The following is a 21,614-nucleotide window of genomic DNA, read 5'->3' as shown; positions in this document are numbered from 1 at the left end:
AAAAAAAAAAAAAAAAAGAGGGGGGGATGCAGGGTGCTTTTCATCCCCTCTGCCTGCCTGTATCGATCCCTCTTGCACCGAGGAACAGCACCTTGGAGACGTGGATGCGCAGTGCCCTCTGCGCTGCCTGGGCACCGTTAGCGCTATGGGGTAATTGCCCATGTAAGTGGCCGATTTGCACACGCAATTACCCAATGTGCAATCACAGCCTCGGCCCCTTTGAGCTGCAGCGAAAGCTGCACCAAAGCCTCTCCCAGGAGCCTGCTCCTCTCCAGTGCTTTCCGGTGGGGGTGTGAGCGTCCTGGAAGCCGGGAGCCTCCTCCCAGGGCCCCGCTGCATCCTGGCTCATCCCAAATTAGGTGCTCTTTGCTCCGAGCAGAAGTGGCAGAACCACATGAAGCCGATACTCATGACTACAAACCTCCAGGGGTTCAAAATCTGGGGTCAAGCTTTGCAATTTGATGCTTTAAGTGACTTTTGGGAGGATGAAGAGCAGCCGAGACCCAGGGCCGGCGAAGCCCACGACTGCGGATGCTCTCTGCTCCATGCTGCCTTACCAGAGCCTTTGCAGCCTTCGAAGAAGAGCATCCCGAGCAAGCCGCGTCCCTGACTCACAGAAACCTGCTGGGTAAAAGAAACCCCTCAGCAGCCTCCCTCGCAGCTGAGCTGACTCAAACCCACCTGTGAAAAGCCTTGTTTTTTGAAGTTTTAGGACTTTTTTTAAAGAGAATTCTTTAGTTTCTTTCAGTTCTTCAGCTGAACTTGCTGCTGCTTCAAGAGCCTCATTAGTCGAGTGTCCTGGCTGGGACACATGGTGCAGCTGGATCCAGCGGGCTGCAGGGTTCATGCTGCCTCCAGTGCTATTCTTTTTATTCCATTCAGCTTGATTAATACGAGTATTTTTAAAATTAAGCAACACCCACCAATGCGGTGAGACTTGTGAGGCTTAAAAAGCAGCTCCTGAGCAAAAGCAGAGCACAGCAAAGCTGGTGAGGGCCGGGAGGAAATTTCATTCCAGCTTTCTGAAGATACAACACTGCCTAAATAATTTCCCCTTGTCTTTTCCAACACCGATGGCTTAATATCATCCACTGATTACTGTGCTTTGTAGATAAAGGGTGCCTATATGCCCAGTTTTGGAAACCTTTCAACGCTGAATAAATCTGAGCCTATCTCTTGCCAGCAGTGAGCGGCGGCTCTGTGCCTCTGCGGGCAGATGGGTGGGCAGCTCCCGGGGCCCCCCCCCTGCCTGCAGGCATTGCTGCTCTGCTGTGGGTCTCTTATGTGACCCTGGTCATGCCCCCTGGCTCTACAGCATCCCCGGCACTCAGCTGTGAAAGGGGAGAGCTCAAGTTTTCGTTGGAAAGCGCCCTCAGCACAAACTCCATGGCTTTGATGGGTCTTCACACCATCTTCTGCTTCCTGAGCAGGAGTGATCCCAGGGGTGGGAGTGGAGCCAGGGCTGAGAGCAGGGTGGGTCGGAGAGGCAATGCCAGGTAGGTGTGGGAAGGGCTTTGCTGGCATTTCTGTGCTCTGTTAGAGGCTTGCTGGGTGAGAAGAGCCCCTTCGACCCCTCCTGTGATGCTCCTGAGCATCACTTCTGCGAGTCCTTTGCCGCAGGCAGCAGTGCTGCCTGACACTGCACTTATGAGATCCTTCCCAAGACTTTGGGTTTTATATGAAAGAAACCCCAGTGTGCTCTGAGTCTTGCTATCTCCAGGCAGAACAGGAATGAAATGCTGCTGCCCAGTCCATCCTGAGCCACCCCTTGTGTCTGCCTGTCTGCTGAGTACTGGGAGTTTTCCTTCTCGGAGGATTGTTTGCCAAAGGTTTGCATCAGCTCTCTCTCTGCATCCCACCACCAGCCCGTTGTACGTCTGGCTTTGCAGATGCTCCACTTTTATTCTTAGAAAGTCCTAAATATTTCCGCTTTCCTTCTGAATGACTCCAGTGATCGGGGGTTGCTGATCACTCTGGTGAGTCTCAGCATTTGCTATGAATCTATCCTATTTAATGCTGAGTATTTTTCTGAGCCTTTAACTTGGCTGGGCACCTGGGTCTGTGGCAGAGGCACTGACAGGCATCGCGCTTTCCCGTTTGAACAGAAATGACATTTGAGTTGAAGCTTCATCGGGGGCTTTTTACACTGCAGATTTTCAATGCGTAAATGTTATATATGCTGGCAAACGCTCCTGTCACCTCGCCAGTTGGTGACATCCTGACATTCGCTCTCCCTGGGTACCTTCCCTTGCCAGGGACGTGGATTGATGCCTCCCGTGCATCCCCTTGCCTTGGGAAGTGACCTTTGAGCTGGGAAGTGCTGGGATTCTCGTTGGACTTGCTCTGCAGTGACTGATTTTTACCCACTTTTTTTCCCCCCCAATACTGGGTTCTCTCAAGGGTCTTGAGCTGTTAGGTATCAGAGCAACATGCGGATCTTCTAGTCTAGGTCTGGGGCTGAGCTTGCGGTGCTGTAACGGCGGTGCTGGTAGCAGTGTCCGGCGGCAGAGGTAGGAGAGCACCTGCCTGCTCTTGGTCTTGGTGTTAAAGTGTTTGCTCAAGCTAGTGGGTTGTTGGTTTATTTTTGTTGGTTTATTTTTGTTGGGTTTTTTTAATGTTGTATTATAATTGTTTAATGTATTAAATCAAAATGCATTTCACAACATGCCCTTTGCAGATTACAAGCACACGCAGCTCTGGAAGTGAGTCTAGAGCTGTCATTAATCAGAAAATGTTTTGTCTTGGTGCAAATAACCATATGCTGCTCTGAATTTTGTTGGTAGACTCTGTTTTAATAATGGATGAAAGAAAAGCTGTATGTTTGACATGGGCTTTTTACCTGAATCCTGCAAACCATACAAAAATCTTATTTTCAAACAGTGGGTGAAACTTCAGAACCATTAAAGTCCAGGGAAATTGTTGCCCCTCTCCTTACTGCTGCTAAAGCTCACCCAATGCGGTGAGTCCTGCACACCGAGGAAGGGGCTGGTTTTGTCACTGGGGCCAGCTGGGCTTTCGTGGACACGCTGTCTTCCTCTCCGGTCAGGGGATGAGAACGAACTCCTAGCATCCACGCGTGTCTGTCCAACGTTCATATTCTGGGACTGTCCCACTGCTGTGGGTGTCAGCTAAACACGGAGGAGTATGTTGAGGTTATTTTGATCTTAGATATGGTTTGATCACCATCACCCTCATTAGAGCCTATCAAGAGAAATGGGATAAAGTGTCACTGCATCAAGTGCGGAGCCGTGTATTTTGGGGGCTAGAAAGAGAAAGTCTTCTCCACCCTGGGTGCTCCTCACCTGCCGATGGCCAGGAGGGAGGAGAGTGGCAAGAGCAGAAACGTCCAGTGTGCTGCAGCCATGGCAAAGCTAACGCGGCACTGATGGATCCTGCGTGATTTCCAGCAGGGAGAGAGGGGGCAGCACTGACGCCTTTGTGCAAGGGACCGGCAAAGCCTCCTCCAGAAGTTTGATGTCTAATCAGGTATGATTAATTCAGGCCAGGGCAGGTGCGGAGAAGGGTTGCGATCGGGAAGCAGAGAGCCTGTCTGCGAGATGGGGCTGGAAGAGCTTGGTTTGTTTGGCTTTGCAAAATCAAGGCTGAGAGGAGATGTGATTTGTCCTCTGTAAATACATTGGGTGAGTAAACACCAGGGACAAAGAGCTATAGAAGCTACTTAAAAGACAGCGCTGGCATAAGAACAAACGGATATGAGCTTGTCCTGAATAAATTCAGGCTGCAAGTTAGGCTTCCAACCACCCAACTAGCTTTAAGATGGAACTTGATAATTTTCAGAAGAGATTAATATCCTGTGGTTGCCTGTGGCAGTGGGAGCCCGGCTGTGTGGGGAGCCTCGTGGTCCTCTTCCTTGCCTTTGCCTGGCTCTGCCTCTTCAAGAATGCTTTTGGGCAGAGATCTTGTGTTTTCCCATGGCTGGAGAGCAAAGTCCTGGTGGTGATGTGACTGATGGCCCCGCTGTGCTTGAGCAAGGTGCCACGAGCGGAGCAAGATGGTGCTGAGGGACCCCAGGGACTTGCATCAGCCCAGGTGCATCCTCAGACTAAGTCATGTCCAGGTTGCACCTCAGTGTCCTGAGCTGTGAAATAACCCCATCAGGCACAGTGTAGGAGCACTGGGGAGGTTCCTTGGTCCATGTTTGCCCCATTTGTTATTTACAAGTGTCATCAGTTTTGATTTGTGCGCTTGCCCGTCCACCTGAGTCCCACCTGCCAATGATCTCTGCTGGGTAGAGCTAGAACAGCTCAGCGTCCTGCGCTGCTTGCCTCCTGCACCCCGTGGAAAGGGTCTGCACCAGGTGATGCTCCTCTGCTTTTCAGGGTTGTGGTGGTGCTCAGCACAGCAAACCCAGTTTCATCAGCATACCTGTACAACTGTTGTTAAAAACAGGGCTGTGCCTGGAAATTGCCCTCCTTGAGTGTGCAGGGACTTTCAGAAGCTTCTGCCCTGGACCTATGCAAAAACAGTAACCAAAGCAGACGAGAGGGAGAGAAGATCTGTGGCTGTGTAACTGGTGTATCACATTCTTGCTCATTGACTTTATTCTGATACGCAAACAACCCTTAATTAATTCCTCTGGCAAACTTTCCTGATGGGAGAGATGCAGTAACAAGTCCCCCTGAGCAGTTGGCATATAATGTTTGATTTATAATGTTTGATTATCTAACATTTCTCCAGAAGATCCTTGACTCTTCTCCGCATTTGTGTCTTTTGCAGGATGCTGGAGTACTCACTGGACCTGCAGAATGTCAGCTTCTCAGCGGTCCGCACCGTCCGCGTCCTGCGGCCACTCAGGGCCATTAACAGGGTCCCCAGTAAGTCGGCTTCTTATTCCTCCCAGTTGATGCAGGTTCTTTATATCTGTGCCCCAAAGGTGGAAGAGCAAATGCAGATGCTTTCCATCTTACATTGCAGCTCAAACGTTCACCCAGGCCCTGGTAGTGTGAGGTCCTACCACCGCTCTCTGGTTTCCAGTCTCCTACTTTAATATTCCTTTTGACACCTGTGGCATCAGAGATGAGCCACCAGTCAATAAGATACCCAGGACTGTCTTCAGATGCTTTTCTTTCTCATCTGAAGAGGGTCTTAGGAGGCTGCTAAGGTGAAGGGATGCAGGTGATAGGGATTGACTGAGCCAACAGCCTTTGCCAGGCAGCACGGGCAGAGGGGTCTGAGTCACGCTGCTCCCACCCTCTCTGCACTACCCCATCCTTTCCTGGAGAAACTGGGGTGAGGAAATCTTGTTGTGCCTGGAGACAGCCCCCTGGAAGGCGCTGAGGAGGCTCCTCTTGGAGCATCTCTTGCTCTGCTCTCCAGAGATGGTCCGTGCAGCCAAAAGCCCCAACACCTCCAAAGCAAGCCTGGGTGGGATGGGAGGTGGCTATTCAAGTGCTGGTTTATCAGGTCATGCATGAGGATCTCAGACCCCCCCCTTGAACAGCAACGGGTGGCATTGCCTGCACCTGCACAGCAGCAGGTGACGGCAACCCAGCCCTGTGCTCGGGGAGGCACTGGCCATCGCAAACCCAACCACACTGCCCAGGGAGCCGCTCCTGCTGTGCCCTGCTGGGCAAAGCCCAGGTGCTGCGAGAGGTGCTGAGCTCCGTCCCTCTCGGACGCTGTACGGATCGGGTGTGATAAGCGTAAGTACAACTCCATTAGAAACGTCATTTTCCTGGTCCTATAACCCTGGGTATCGAATCCAGCATTGTTTTAGCCAAATTAAATCCAAGTCCAAACTCCCCTATCTGAACTAGCCCCATGCCTTGGTGAGGACTAATCAGCTTCAGTTCTGTCTGCCCACAGGGGGGTTGGACTAGACCTTTAGAGGTCCCTTTCAACCCAAACTATTCCATGGTTCTGTGAATGCTGGAGGTGCCTGGGTTCTGTTTATTTTTCTGGTCCTGACTCTTGAACTCACTCTGGCTTTGCTGCTGCTGCTGTTTCAGTCATTATGGTAGCTTCAGAATGCCGTTTGCAACGTTTTTTTTATCCCCACTGCTGAAGTGATGGATGGCTGAATTTATCAGCCACTGTCTAACTGGGGATGTAATTCACTTAATATATTTTGAAATCCCGGGTAATTTATCTTGGCTTCTCTGCAACGTAGTTACAATGGAATAGAAATGTAAGGTGGGAAAAGAAAAAAGGGCGTTTTGTATGATGATAAATGCAGTAACCAGAGAAAGTAATCCCAGTTAATTAGGAGTTGACGCAAGGTGGTCGTTCCCCAGTAGAGGAGTAGAAGAAAAACCCTGACAGAGGAGGTGACAGCATCAGGAAGGGAGAAAAAAGTCTTCTTGAAGTATCAAAGCAAAGGGTGCAACACTAAAGCTTTCTTTAAATGAAAATCAATATAAGCGAGTGAGAGAATGCAGAAGACGGGGAAAGAAGAAGAGCGAGAGATGAGCAGAATATTACAGAGACGTCAGATGAAATCAATTTTTTTGTGTGTAAATGTCAAGTTGAAGTCACCATCAATTTGTCTTTTTTACAGAACTGGCTGTTCCTGAACTTGTGAGAATTAACTGCCAGAGAGAGTCCTGTATTTGAAGGAAGAGAGGGGATTTAGGGTAGATGAGGGGAATTAGGGAGGGAAGGGAATTTTAATATATACTGAGTGGGGAAAGAAATACGACTGAGCAAGGGAGAATGTCAGAGTCTGGTCTCAGGGAAGAAAGGAGACATATAATTGCTAGAAAACTTTAGGAGGAGAAGAGGACTTGAAATGGGGAGTGAAGGGAGAGGAGCAGGTAAGGTAGGTCGTGTGCCCAGGAGCAGGGCACGGGTGAAGGGGGTATCTCAGGGGCTTTGGGGGGAAACCAGAGGGGACTGGGGAGGTGCGGGTGTTTGCAAGCCATGTGTGGGTGACAAGGACAGTGGCTGGGAAGGCAGCGCCTGTCAGTTCAAGGAAAAGTATGGATGGAAAGGAAAAGGTCAGGAGGATGTAGCTGGATAAGAAAATTCAGCGTGGAGTTTTCCTCTTCCCTGACCGCTTCCTCTTTGCCCCAGGTATGCGCATCCTGGTGACACTTCTTTTGGACACGCTGCCCATGCTGGGGAATGTCCTCCTCCTCTGCTTCTTCGTCTTCTTCATCTTCGGCATCGTGGGAGTCCAGCTGTGGGCAGGTTTGCTCAGGAACCGCTGCTTCCTCCCTGAGAACTTCAGCATGTGAGTCTGCGTGGGCAGCAGAAGTGTCTCTCCAGCTCGGGCGAGTCTGTCCCTCCAGGAGACAAGGATATCCTCCATTAAAAATCCCTGGTCTTCTGTAAATGCTCCCTGCTCCTAAATGCCACCACAACTCTTGCCCAGGCACGCACGGCCGGAACAGAGCAAGCTGTGACAATTTGCCATTCAAGTCCTGCAGGGCTGTCCTTAACCCTCAGCCAGCACTTGGGATCCTCTCTGATTGATAAGAGCCTCCAAAAAAACTTGAGAATAAGAGTTCAGGCTTTCTAAATTCAGCATATCATTAATGCGTGACCTTTTCTTTTTTTCTGTCGAGATGTTGAGGTCTGAATCCCGTTCAGCAGCTGGTGGTGTTTATTGGTGTGACATTTGTAGTCCCACCTAAACCCCAGGGGAAGTGATGGAGCTACCACACATTTCAGGATGCTAGATCCTTTTCAGTCAGAACAAGAGATAGTCCCTGTCCCAAAGTGTTATTTTCCACAGATCCCTGGATTTTAAGGCCAAGAGGACTGTTGTGATCAAATGGGGTTTTGTGGCACCCAGTTTCCTGGCCAGCCATCTTGCCAGGTGTAGGAATGTTTGAACAGTGGTTGAAATATCCCTCTGTTCTGGTAGCTGCCAGCCTCTTTCAGACCAGGATTTCCATACCTGTTCTCCTACCTACCTGCTTTTTTCCATGACCTCGCTCCCTTTCAATGCCAGGAGAAGGGCAGGTGACTGCAAGTCCTTGACGGCTGCTCTGCCGAGCTCCGGCACCCCTGTCACCTTTCGGTGGATCGCTTTCAAATGTTGACTCCCTGGAGTTGATCTGGCTAGATCCACACCTGGGTGGAGAAGTCCTGCAAGCTCAAAGCCTCTCTCTTGCACACAGCAGGACCATGACGATGGTGCTGTGGCTAGGCTGGCTCTCAGGTCTGGAGCTGGCATGATGCACCTTTTATCCTCTCCCACACATTCCCTAATCAACTGCCACCCCTCTTGTAGCTCGTGCCCTCAAAGGGCAGTTGGGAGAGTCGTTACCAGGGCACGTCCCTGTTAAGTAAGCGGCAGCAGAGCAGAGGGCCTGCTTCACCACTGAGTAAATCCAATAGAGCCACAGGTTTGGGTGCTGTTTAATTGAGCCAGAATTCCAGGGGTTTAGATAAGCTTTGAAGAGTATTAAAGGCAATTCTGCAGGAATTAACCGGGCTGAACTAGGCTTAAAAATATCTTTGCAAGCTTTAGTGGGAGTCCTGGCAGCATTAGGGAGATAGCTGTGTGCAGAGCAAGAAGCCAGTTTCTGGCTGGCCTTGGGTTGTTTAATCTCCCTGAAGAGTGTTTTAGCTGGTTTGCTGTGGTAAGGCCACCCTCAGAAGGAATTTAAAGCTTATCTATGGGCTGAACAGGCACTGTGAAATGCAGATGAAGGCCCTCTCTCTGGTTTTTAGGAAGCTTGGGAGGTCCTTGTACATAGAGTCTTCCCAAGCCATTCTCAGCATCTCTAGGAGGACAGGAGATACAGGAGCTTAAAGTGACTGATTTCCATCTTACCGCAGCAAAGACATCTCAGAGAAGCCCTGCTGGGCTGGATCCTGCTCTTAGTCCCCCAAAGTCAAAGCCAGAGCACTTCCAGATGGAGTGACTCTTAGTAATGTCATCAGAGGGGTTGCTGAGTGGCCAAGTGCACTGCCTCAGTTTCCCAAAACCCAGTTAGGGACATCATCTCATCCACTGGAGCTGCAGAAAGTCCAAGGAGATGCCTTTAAAAAAAACAGCTTTAAGATCCAGAATGATAGATGTCAGACTTTGCTGTTACAGTTGTTACCTTGCCAGATTGCCTGCAATCGGTGTGCAAACCCCAGCCCTGTCTGGACTCTTTCAGCCCCTACACGGTGGATTTGGAGCGATACTACCAGACAGAGAACGAAGACGAGAACCCCTTCATCTGCTCCCAGCCCCGGGAGAACGGGATGCGCTACTGCCGGAGTATTCCAACGCGGAGGGAAGAAGGCCTTGAGTGCACCCTGGATTATTATTCCTACAACGACACCACCAACACGTCCTGTGTCAACTGGAACCAGTATTACACAAACTGCTCCGCCGGGGAGCACAACCCTTTCAAGGGAGCCATCAACTTCGATAACATTGGCTACGCCTGGATCGCGATATTTCAGGTGAGCCCTGTGTGCAAACTGTCACAAGGTGGGGAACAGCCGGTCATGCCTCCCAACACGTTTCTGGGGGCTACGTAATCACACTCCTGGGGGCTATTTTGCACCAGCAAGCACCTATATAGCAGTGCATGGGTGCTCAAAATGTCAGGGATACAATTTGATGCCTTCTTTGAAGATGCTTCCATCTCACATGCATGGACAAAACCCCAGTCTCCAAACCTCGTGTGCATGCAAGAAGACCATCCTGATGTGGAGCAGAGCCTAGAGCCTGCTCTTCCCTCTGCAAAATGCAGTAGTGGGCTCTAGGTCCAGCTGGAAAAGAAGGGCTGGATTCAGCCTGGGCAGCTGGCAACGTGGCTGTTGGCATTGGTGGGAGCAGGATTTGGCTCCGCAGTGTCTTGTACTGCACCAAGATCAGCTATGGGGTGTCAGAAATGACCCAGCCAGGAGAAACGTTGCTTGTGCACCTGGTGTTGTAATTGAGCCTTGACCGGTTCATTTTCCCTTCTTGTCTCCACCAGGTCATCACACTGGAAGGCTGGGTGGACATCATGTACTTTGTCATGGACGCACACTCCTTCTACAACTTCATCTACTTCATCCTCCTAATCATTGTGAGTGGCCTTAGAGGAACATGGGGGTCCTCCTGGCATTTGGGGAGGGCAGAGTGGAGTGACCCAGAGGAACAGGGCAGATAATATAGTGAATATAAAAGCTGGTGCCATGTAGGAGGGGTAGAAACCAGCCTGCTGGAAGACACACAGCTTCAATATGGCATTGTATTGCAGCTGCATTTTGCTGCAAACATGAAGGAAGGAAAGAAAGATGTGCTTAAGCTATGGTAGATACACTTCTGCTGTTTCTACTACTTCTCTCCTTGTGCTCCAAGGTCCTCTCCCTTAGTCGCCACCTTGACTTTAAGTTTAAAAGTAGGCAAATTTCCCCTGGTCAGGTTTTGAGCTCTGGAAGGGGAGGAAGCTGCCCAGAAATTCCCCCATATTGAAGAACCCAGCTGGCTGGGTCCTTGGTGCAGAGTGGACATTTCAGGAAAACAGTCCCAAACTTCAGAGAGCACATTAAGAAAGGAGGGAAGAGATTACTGCCCACAGCCCACCCACGCTTCACAGCATCATCCGAGACCACCCACAAAGGACCCAACAAAGAGTTTCTGTGAGGTGGGCTCCATGATGGGCTTCATCTATGCAAGCAGAATTGTCTACCGTGACTGGCTGAGCTCGTTGTCTAGACTCCCTTTATCGTCAAGGGAGAAAGATAGGTGCTTTAAAGGAGTGATTCATCTCCTCCGAAGGTAGACATCCAAAATAAATTAGATGCATTGCAGACTTGATGTGCCTATTTCTCACTTGACTCTAAAGGATCATTAGGTGCCTCACTGAGATGTAGCTGAGATAAGTGAGATGAGTCCCTTTCTTGCTGTCTAATTGGACTAAGTCCAGCAAAATAGCTGCATGTCATCCATTAGGCCGTTGTGGGGATTTCTGCTCCTCATCAAACCAGGACTCAAACCCTGATGAGAAGGTAGGAGGTCGTTTATTCCATGGTGCTTTTTCTGGTTCATCTATTAGCTTCCTCAAAAAAGAAACAATCCCTTGGTCTCAGCATCCCCAAAACAATGGAGAGGAAGGGCAAGCAGTACTTTTCCAGATGCTGCGCGAGTAACGTTAGCGGCGTGTGATAGCCCGTTAGCACATCAGTAATTCTCTGTGATCCAGGCTGGGCTCTGCAGAAGGCAGAACCTCATGAAACCCTGGTTGGAAATAAAATCTCCAAGCTGTGGGTACGGGCTGCTGATGCCCTTGCGTAATAGTCACCCGCAAATCCCGTTAGCAGGGGAAAGGGATCTGCTCGCCAGCTGCCCACACACTGCCAGAAAAAATGCTCCTATCAGGAAGGCTCAGTGCATTCATCGTAATGCCACTAATTGTGATAATTACAACCGCTGTCTGCAGAGAGAGAAAAACACCGTCTTAAAAGAGCAAAAGCTTTTTGTCAAAATAATCTTCTTTCGTCTTTGATCTCTGACGTCCTCCGTGGAGCGCTGGTGTGGGAGTCCCCGGGGCGGGGGCTCGGGGGGTGAGTCAGCCCCTCCACGGTCCCGGCCGGTGGTCCCTGCCGGGTGATGCAGGAGATGGGGCTGGCTGGAGTTTGCCCCCTGCTCCTTGCGCCGGGGCGTGGGGTGAGGCAGGGCTACGGGGTGGGCATGGCCACCCCGAGGTGGCTGATGGCTCCGGTCCCCTTAGGTGGGCTCCTTCTTCATGATCAACCTCTGCCTGGTGGTGATAGCAACGCAGTTCTCTGAGACGAAGCAGCGCGAGAGCCAGCTGATGAAGGAGCAGCGCGTGCGCTACCTGTCCAACGCCAGCACCCTCGCCAGCTTTTCGGAGCCAGGCAGCTGCTATGACGAACTCCTCAAGTACCTGGTTTACATTGCCCGTAAAGGCAGCAAGCAGCTCGTGGAGGTCTACCGGGTGGCAGGCGTGAGGATGGGCTTCCTCACCAGCCCCACGAGCAAAGCCGGGGCCGACCGGCATGCCAGGAAGCGCCGGAGCAGGAAGAGGTCCTCTGTGCACCACCTCATCCACCACCATCACCACCACCACCACCACTATCACCTGGGCAATGGGAACCTGCGGGCGCCCCGCGCCAGCCCGGAGATCAGCGATGTGGAGACCAGCTCGCTCCACAACGGGACCAACCGGCTGATGCTTCCCCCCTCGGCACCGAACCCCCATGGGGCCCCCAGCGCCGCTCCCAGCAACACCGAGTCCGTCCACAGCATCTACCACGCTGACTTGCACTTTGAGCCTGTGCGCTGCCAGTCATCCCTCCCGCAGCCGGGCCTCGGCTTGCCGAGCCCGGAGGGGATCCCCAAGAACATCGTGGGCAGCAAGGTGTACCCCACGGTGCACCCCAGTACCTCCCACGAGATGCTGAAAGAGAAGAGCCTGGGGGAGGCGGCGGTCGGTGCCGGGAGCAGCACCTTGACAAGCCTCAACATCCCGCCTGGGCCGTACAGCACCATGCACAAGCTGCTGGAGACGCAGAGCACGGGTGAGCCTGGGGCTGGGTGTCGGTCTGGGGTTGTCTTGCAGGAATACGAGCTACAACCTGATTTCTTTCTCTTTTTGAATCTTTGCAGGGTTCTTTTCAGTCCACGTCACGGAGAAAGGCGATGGCTTTCCAGGTGAGGCCAACACAAATATTCTGACGCACCTAAGGCATCTTATAGCCAAAACCAGGAGAGAGGTTTCAACCTCCCAGACTTCATACGTGCGAAAATCCAAGGGAAATGAATGTTTTAATGAACCCATCTTCTTTCCCATCCCCATCTCCTGCCAGTGAAACGAATTTATTCTGCAATTACAGAGAACACTCCCCAAATCAGCTAGAACTGGGCTCGGTGACGCCAAGCAGAGCTGGAGCCCAGCCTGGCCACTCCCAAATGGCCATGTCCCTTCCTCGCTAAAACACAGGGGTTGGAGGTGGCTGTGTTGCCCACCGCTTGCTGCAGAGCTTGGGGATGGACACCTTCCAGATCTAAGTCCCAGCATATCCCTGAGCACTGCGTAGCTCTGCTCCCTGTGGGACCTGCGGCTCGGGGAGATTGAGGGTCTGCTTTGCACGAGTGTTCAGTGGCAATCGCAGATGCCAAATATTAAAAATCTGCCTGGAGCGATTTGCTCAGGAAGCCCGTAACAGAGCCAGACACCGAATGCAGCTTTCCTGGATTGGGGGTTTCATACCTTCACTGCAAAATGCTCTTTCCCCCTCCACACCCTGAGGTTTGGAAGCCCAGGCCAGTCTAGTCCAAACCCTCTCAGCCTCCAAGAAGCATTTCTGGCCAAGCTTTCCCAGGCGGTCAATGCCTTTTCTACCGCTCCGCAGCGGCATTGACCTTTCCAGCCAGGAGCTGTGCAGTGAAGAGACCAAGTCCTGCCCCCAGCCCAGAGCTGCCCAGAAAGTAAATACACAGAGCTGGGCTCTGAGGTGGTTTAGTGCTGGGTTTTTATTCGCACTGCTGGTTGCTGCTGTGCGTGAGTCAGGAGCGTGCTTTGCAGATAGCCTCTCCCCTGGCAGCCAGCTGGTGGGATTTTTGGGGAATATCCCACTGGGAGCCACCTGGCAGCTGGAAACTGCCGCTGGGGGCAGCGCATGGAGTGGGAAGCTGGTGATTTTGGAGCATCAGCAAGCAGCGGGAGCAGGAAAGGAGGCTGCTGGCAGCGGCGCTCCCGCTAATTACAGCCTGGAGCCTGCCAGGGCCAGGGGAGCTGATTGCTTTCTCTTAGCCATAATAGCCAGAGGTATAACGAGGTGGGCTAGGGGCCCTGGACTGGCAGCAGTGTCTGCCTGCGGGCAGCAAAGAGGGCTTTGTAACTGGGGAGAAGGCGCTCGGGGAGCCCAGGTTTTGCCGAGGGCTCTTTAACCCAGCAGGAGCCCTTTTCCCCTCAGGAAATGCCTGTGCTGTCAAGGGCAACAGCTTGGTGCTAACGGCGACTGGGGGTTGCTCCCAGGGCTGCCCGCAGCCCCCCCATCCCAGCTGACAGGTTGCCCTGCCCCTGCCCTGCTGGTGTTTCAGGTCCCTGCCAAAGCTCCTGCAAGATCTCCAGCCCCTGCACCAAGCTGGACAGCGGCTCCTGCAACCCTGAGAGCTGCCCTTACTGCCTCAAGGCGCTGGCGAGCGAAGCCGAGCTGACGGACAACGAGACGGCCGACTCGGACAGCGAGGGGGTCTATGAGTTCACACAGGATGCCCACTACAGCGACCAGCGGGACCCGCAGCGGGGCAGAGTCCGGACCAGGAGAGTGAGACGGGTGCTGGCGTTCTGGCACGTGGTGTGCGAGACCTTCCGGAAGATCGTGGACAGCAAATATTTTGGCCGTGGGATCATGGTGGCCATTCTCATCAACACGCTCAGCATGGGGATTGAGTACCACGAGCAGGTGAGCGGTGTCCCAGCAGCTCCCGGCGCAGCGGCGATGCGGGCAGCGTTATGGGTCCGAATCTGGCCGTTGACAGGATGGTTTGGGGCGAGAGGCATTGGGGTGCTGTAGGAAGGGTCCCAGGCCAGAGCAGGGCTGATTTTTCTCCTCTGAGCCTGCTTCCAGCTTGCAGGCAGAGGCAGGCAGCAATCACCTTGGCTGGTACCGGGCTGCGCGAGCTCCTGCATCCTGGCCCCGCCAGGGATGCTCAGCACCGTGCTGAGACCACCGTCACGTGGGCAGCACCGCGCGTTGCTGGTTTCTGGGGTGCAGGGGCCAAGGAGAGGGAGCAGCCGTTTGCCGCTGCGTCTGTGCCAGCCCGGCAGTGCTAGTAGTGCTGCCGGCAGCTGCGGGCTCCAAGGTCGGTGCAGCTGCAGGCAGGGAAGTCTATTGAATTTGCAGTCCCTGGAGAGGAGGTAACAAATGCCTTTGCCTCCCCGGTGAACGCTTCAGCAGCAGCACGCTGAGTCCAAAATAGGCTCATTGCTGGCTATTCCTCCACTTGATTATCTGAGTCTTTGCAGGCAAGAGGCTGCCTCTGCTCCAGCCTCTCGCACACTTGTCACCTAGCAGAGCTTTTCTCTGTATATATTGTCATTAAGAAAAGGAGTTGCCACGTTCCTCTTGAAATGTCTCCATAAGGATGACAAGAGCTCTGCTTTTAGAGAGGCTTTTGCACAGTCTGGTCTCACGTAGGTTTTGTGGCTGCGGCCGGCAGCACGCCTGGCGTGGTGCCCTCGGTCCTGCCGCAGGCATGGGATGGCTTGGTGCTGCAGGTGCACGCTTCATCTGCATTTGGAGGGAAGAGTTTATTAGTGGGGATGCTGAGATGCTGCAAAACCTTGTTATACACCCTTCCAATGCTTGAGGGCTCCCAGTGGCCAGCCCAGCATGGTGCTTCTCCCAGGATGCCAGACCTCTCTCCTCCCGGACAGACACGGCCACCCCTGTCCCAGTGCCAGCCTTCGCTGGGAACTCCCTTGCATCTCGAGTCGCGGCTGTTTACTTTTCTCCCTTCCTGGCACGTTTTGTATTTGCAGAGTCACTCGCAGCTGCACGCAGAGGCATTTCTCCCACAGCTCCCAGTGGCAGTGCTGGTGGCTGCAGACCGGCTCCAAATTCCCGTGTCCTCCTGTGGCATTAATGCCTCAGTGACTGAACGCCAGGGAGACGCGGCTCTCCTAAGTGTGTCCCTTCCAGCCAGCGCCTTCTCCCTGACGTCCTAATACAGTTTGGCTGGCTAACCGTTGTTTTCAGTACACATTAAACAGCGATGCGCTCTGAAGTCCTGCAGGTTTCGCCTTCGTGTGCTGCCCTTGGTGGGAGCTCTGCGGGGAAGCTTGAGTGATTCCACCTTTATTTAATAATATCGGGAAGATCATCTCCTAAGAACCTGGGGGGAGGTGGCTCAGGAAACCAATAAACAGTTATATTCCTCCTTTGGCTGAGAGGTGAAAGCAGATCCGCTGTGTCTTTGCTGCCACTGTCCAAGGGGCAGATTGTCAAAGCTTGTTGCCCTTTTTCAGGAGCGTCTTTGGGAGATGCTGGTGTAGGCTCCTGTGAGTGTAGCGGTGGACCGTCCCACCAGAGATGGGTGGCCGAGCAAGCTCCCATCACCAAACACCCTAGAGGCCACACAGCTCCTTAATTCTTTGGCTCGGGGGAAATAGGGCAGCGGGGTCCTGGCCTCTGCCCCGGCCAGTGGTGCATCCCAGCAGGGAGCTGGACGGGAAGAGGCAGACTTTTGTGGTGGTTTTCGGGTAATAAGGTGAAGGGAGCTGATAAGCGTGGGGGGACTCCAGATGCTGTGGGTGGTTGCTTTCTTTGACGGTATTTTGAAACTACTACTGTTCCAGATTCCTTTCTCCCAGGCATTTGGAGTGAATAGCGGAGCTTGTTTTTATTAGTTCGTCTGCTCAAAGTGGCGGCAGAGAGCAGAGAGGTGTTTTTCTGTAAACTTGGGAGGCTTATAGCCTGCAGTTTCATAATCTGACAGTTATGAGAGCAGGAATTAGAGGGCAGAAATGCTGGACCAGGCCTTTCTGCAGAGATTATAAACACCGAAACATGTGATTTTTTTCTTTTAGAAGAGCCTTTCCTAAAAGTGCAAGTGATCAACCACGCCAAATTTATCTTCATTGGCTGATGTTTGCAAAGACGTGAGGGGGCTTGACGAGTACTTGACTCCATGACTTTCTATATTAAGCTCTCTGCTTATTTAATGAATATTTACCTCTTGGGCTTTTCACATGAGGCCACCCTGGGCACACGGGGCTATATTAGGATAAATACTTTCAGGACATGTTTTATGGTGCCATGTCAAAAGCCTTGTGTTGTTTACCAGCACCGTGCCAGGGGGGAGAGGACACGCTAGCAGCTGCTGCATGAGAGGACGGATGGGCTAGTGGTTACTCTGGGAGGAGGAAGGCTTCTGCCCTCCCATCTGTCCCCAGCAGTGTTGGGTGGGATTCAGCAGCTCTGGGACCACCAGAGCATCCTGGACTTCAAAACATGAGATGGTCAGCTGACATCCTCCTTATAGCCAGGGGAGAGAAGTATGCTCCTCCGGAGGCTATCTCACCTTGGGACAGGCATCCTGGAGAGACCTGCTTTTCTCCATGGACGATGTCTAGAAGACTGAAACAGTCTTTACAGTCATTTGCTTAACAGACTCATCAACCAGAGAAGGCCAGGTTGGGATATTTAGGATGAAAGTGGTGGTTTGAAGGCACATCAAAACGAGTGGAAATTTGGAGTGTGTTGAAAACACTGGCCCACACCTCTTGCTGTTTATTTGCGTTCACCTGTCAGTCAACGTGGCCAGACCGAGCGCCCATGGCCAGGGGTGCTGGATGCACATAGCAAAGGTAGTTCATGTCCCCAGGAGCTCATCTCCTACTTTAGGACCTTCCATCCCAAAGCTCCTCTCCATAGACCACCTTCCACAAAAACTCACTGTCAACAAATATTTTACCCTTGTATGGCTGGGGGTTCAGGAGCTGGGTTTCCTCTAAGCTCCTTCTGACATGAGCTTGCTGACTTTCTCACTCAGCATCAGGTTGCTTCCACGTGGTTCCTGCACGTGCATGAGCCTGGCCGGGCTTACCTCTGCATTTTCTGCCCATCCTCCCCACCCGTCCAGCTCTGACTCTTGCCTTTCTCACGACTGCTGGGTTTGGTGGGAGGAAAGCAGAGCGGTTTGAAGTGCACGTAGCACTCACCATGTCGCTGCTGCTGGGCAGCAGTGTGAAATTTTCCATCAGGGAAACGACAACCAGATTGCTGCGGATTATTAATGTGACTGCTAAATAGCTTGTTTTTCTACAGAGATGAAGCAAAATGCAGGTAGAAACTATTAGCTTTGGGTAGAGGAATATAAAGGTGATTTAAAGGTAGACTCCGGGGGATTTTAAATACGCTGTTGAACCAATTGACTGATTCGCCTTAGGGAAGCTGAGGCTCTGCAGCGCTGCGGGTTCAAACAGCTAGGGCTTTGCAAAAGCTTGTTCTGCCATAGAGCAGGAGTAAAATGTGCTGCTAAACCAGAGGGTTTCTGTGCTGCTTTCCCCCCAGCCCTGGCTGTAAGCCAGACTCTGTTCCATAATGTGCTGCTTTTTTTTTTTATTTCCCCAAATCCTTCCTTGGAGTAAAATGCAAAGGCTTTAGTACAAGGCGTGATGTTGGACTCCTCAGCAGGGGAAAGAATTCGGCAAGGGCTTCCTTGAGGAAGGGTTTTGGAGTTTTGTATTTGTTTTTAAAATATGGTTCGCATTGAGCTTCCTGGCTGTTCCGATTTTCCTTGTCTGAACTTGCATTGTATGAACTATACCCTACATATTCATTTGTTTAAATAGTGCTTGAATTTCAGCCGCCGTCTCTGCGGTGTTTTGCCATTGTTAACATAACAAGAGACTGGAGAGTCCTGCACTGGCCTCCCCAAAGCTGCAGCTGGTTCAAATCCATGGCTGGAGCTTGTGGGGACTTGGATCTAGAGTGGTCCAAAACTCTGGTGTCTCTGAAGGAAGGAAGAGAAATCGGTTCAGACCTGTAGAGAACCTTTTGTTAATTCTTAAAAGCAAATTGGAGAGATGATGGGGGTGAATGACTCTTTGGGACAGCACCCAAGGAGAAAAGCTCATCACCCACGGGAGGCAGTTCTTCAAGGAAGTGGGAAGAGGCGACGCCTGACATCCCCCCAGCAGGAGGGTAACTGATGGAGTACCCCCAGCTACAGCAAGGTGTTGTAGGAATCCACAAAGCAGCAGTGCCACCAACCAGGGTGTGCAAACTCCATCTGCAGAAGGCAGGAGCAACCTCAGCCCATGGTAGTATCTAAAGCTGAATTCCTAGTGCGTCCCACTGCAGGGGCCCAGAGTGTACACAGTGCAGATGATGTAAAGTTGTCACGATCTGATAGCCGGTGCGGCATGGAAATATCAACCATCTGTGCCAAAGCATCAAAGGAAAGCTTGCTGGCAAAATGCATTAAGGTGTCTATTTATGTAAACAGTTGAGGCTGGAGAGCATGGGAGTCTTCCTAGTCAGCGTCAGAGGATGTGAAATTTTCAGGTATCCAGGATGATCGAGAGGGGAGGTGAAGGGTCAGTAACTGCAGCAGCATTAGAAAACCTGCCGGCATGGAGGAACCATTAGGCTCCAGGTTCAAGCATTTATAATAGTCACCCATATGGTATTTATGTACTTCTGCTTCTGCCTGAATTCAGTGTGTAGTGAAGAAGTTAACTGAAAACTATTAGCTGTCGTGACACCCACTGATTGGTTTCTCCATGTGGGAGGAAAATTTGATTGCTCCATGGAGAAGTGGGTAACGGAGCTGGACAGTGGGGATTTGGCAGGCTGGTGTCCCAGGTCTTGGGATGCTTGAGTCTGTGCTAGTGTCCAAAGTCCTGGGCAGGCTGGAGGGCAGCAGGTCTGGATCCATTTGTGAGCACTGCCTCAAGAAATAAGGGCGTTTTGGGGATCAGAAGGACTTTACTTCCAGGACTCGGTGGTCAAGAGCATCCTAATCTCCACCAGTTTCAAGCCAAGTTGAACCTTTTGCTGCTGGCCCCAGGAGTGGTGGAGGGCAGCTGCAGATTTGTCGGGCATGTGGAGGCTGCTCCTTTGACATCCCTATGTGCCAAAATGAGATCTTGCCAAGTGCTCGTTCGCCTCCCGAGGAGGCTGTGGAGGATCCGGGGATGAGCTGCGACTCGCAGGGTGCGTGCTGCCCAGCTTGCCCTTGCCTGGCTGCATAGGGCGGTTGTGGGCAACACCGTGTCTGCTCTGACCTCTGCAGCTCCACATCAGGTCGACCCAGGACATCTAAATGTTGTCTTCTTTCGTGTGTGTGGATTTGTGTCAGGCCTCCAGGTCAGGAAGGAAGGGAATACTTTTTTTGAAAAATATTTTTGGTATCTCTTGCACCTCTTTTGAATTGTTTCCTGTGAGTGCAGGGACTTGAGGACCCATCCCACATCCAGGCAGCAGCTGGTGCAGCTGGTGCTGCACCAGGGGCTCTCTGCATCGCACACCGATGCAAACCGGTGCTGTACCCCCTTAACCCTGCACCCTGGCTGCTTTACTCCAGCTGTGGCCTTAATAGTACAGCCCGACTTTTCTTTGTGGTGAAGTTTCTAATTTGATGCTTCTTTGTATGAATCTGATTCATTAGGCTTTGATTCAGGAGGGCACTTATGCATGCGTGTGCTTCCCTCTAAATCAATGAGACAGCCTTTCCCCGGAAAACCTCCACCTGCCCCAGGCTTTTCGCGGGAGCTCGCAAGGTCCTGCGCTCACACACCATCTTCTCTTCCTTAGAGATATCTCCACTTCCACTTTGGTGCATGTTCCATGTCTCTATTTAACTCCATTACACATCTCTCCAGCCCTGTGCCAGCTACTCTTAGCCAAGCGATCAAAGCTTTGGCAGCGCAGCGAGGCTTTCCCTCCCTCGGTGTCTGCTGGCTTTGCCCAACGCAGGGCTTGTAGCGTCAACTTAATTTCTCAGCGCTACAGCTGCATAGGGCACTCCCACGGTAGGAAAATGAGGTGCCCTATAGATTTACATGTGCTGTATTCAATTAGCTCCTGCTTAAGCAGAAATTAGTCTTATTAACGGTTTGTTGTTGGAGACTGGAGGAGTCAAGTCAACGCTAATGGAAGTAATCAGAGCTGTTAATCACTGGGATCACTGACTTCAAAACCAGCTCTCTGTTTGTTATTGGGGGTAATTCTTTTTATGGACCTCGGGGGTTCTTCCGCTTCTCAGTGATTTGAAGGGTTTATGAGGTCTTGTAGGAACTCATATGTTTTAATTGACTCGCTCACGAAGCTCTTCCAGAGTGTCACGCAAAACACAGGGGTGCCACGGCCCTCATAGTCATTAAAAAAATGGGCTGTGCCTATAAAGCAGACTTTATCCTGGTTCTGGAGACTGAATGATTTGAAAATTAAATGAGATTTCATGCAACTGGAAAGTGTATGGGGTTTTTATCAGATAATTCAGTTCTCTGCATGCTTTAGGGATGAGCCTATGTGGATTCCTTGACATCTACTAAAGTTTTCTTCAGCTCCCTGGATGGGGAGCCATAAGTGTCAATCGTTTCCTGTTAATTTAGTTCAGAGGCTGGAAACACTCGGGCTGCCTTAGATCCTATCATTACAGCTGTTGTTTCAGCTGCCATCCGTACCCTCGTGTTATCTCTGCTCAGGCAGGGTTGTGAAGAGACTCTGGCTCAGTGAAATGGGAAAATGATGTGTGCTTTCGAAACTCGCTTCGTCCCCACACGGATGAAAAATCGCTGCTCTCTGCAGATAGCCGGGCGTTTCTCTCTGCTCCTTCTTTGATTATTGTGGTTGTTCCCCTTGGGTTGGAGCCAGCAAACTCAGCTAGAGCTTCTGGAGCATCCTCAGCTTGCACCAGCAAATGCTTTCATCTGTAAGCGCTCCTGATTGCTGATTGTTGGTGATTTCCCAGGGATCAGTCCATTTTTTCCCCCGACTCTCCTGGTAGAGGTTGGTCCCAATGCTGTTGGTGCCCATGAGTCTGCCCTGCTGCCACCCGTGTCCTCGCAGAGCCCCTTCCCACCCCGCTCAGCCCCCAGCGGGAGCGGGGACAGGAGCCGAGCGCTTTTTCCCTCGTCTCTGCTGGATTTCAGCTCTTTGTTATAATTGGTTTTTTGCTGATGTTAGGAAACGACCAGCTTTTCCCACGTGGACGTCTGTCAGCATTAGAGATGGTGTTA

The 21,614-nt window shown here is 51.8% G+C and overlaps 1 protein-coding gene across 1 annotated transcript in view; it reads left to right on the top strand.

The window, feature by feature from the left end:
• Window positions 1-21,614, top strand: part of CACNA1G (calcium channel, voltage-dependent, T type, alpha 1G subunit) — a 108,926-nt gene that overhangs the window by 5,786 nt on the left and 81,526 nt on the right. The window contains 7 exon segments of the mRNA XM_009323737.1: window positions 4,738-4,835; window positions 7,033-7,192; window positions 9,075-9,366; window positions 9,888-9,980; window positions 11,628-12,438; window positions 12,527-12,571; window positions 13,964-14,328. Coding sequence (XP_009322012.1) covers window positions 4,738-4,835; window positions 7,033-7,192; window positions 9,075-9,366; window positions 9,888-9,980; window positions 11,628-12,438; window positions 12,527-12,571; window positions 13,964-14,328 — 1,864 coding nt within the window.

Source organism: Pygoscelis adeliae, unplaced genomic scaffold (assembly GCF_000699105.1).
Source record: "Pygoscelis adeliae isolate BGI_AS28 unplaced genomic scaffold, ASM69910v1 Scaffold75, whole genome shotgun sequence".
Taxonomy (NCBI): Eukaryota; Metazoa; Chordata; class Aves; order Sphenisciformes; family Spheniscidae; genus Pygoscelis; species Pygoscelis adeliae.
The sequence above is the reverse complement of the archived record's forward strand: the minus strand, read 5'-3'. Positions and strand labels throughout refer to the sequence as shown.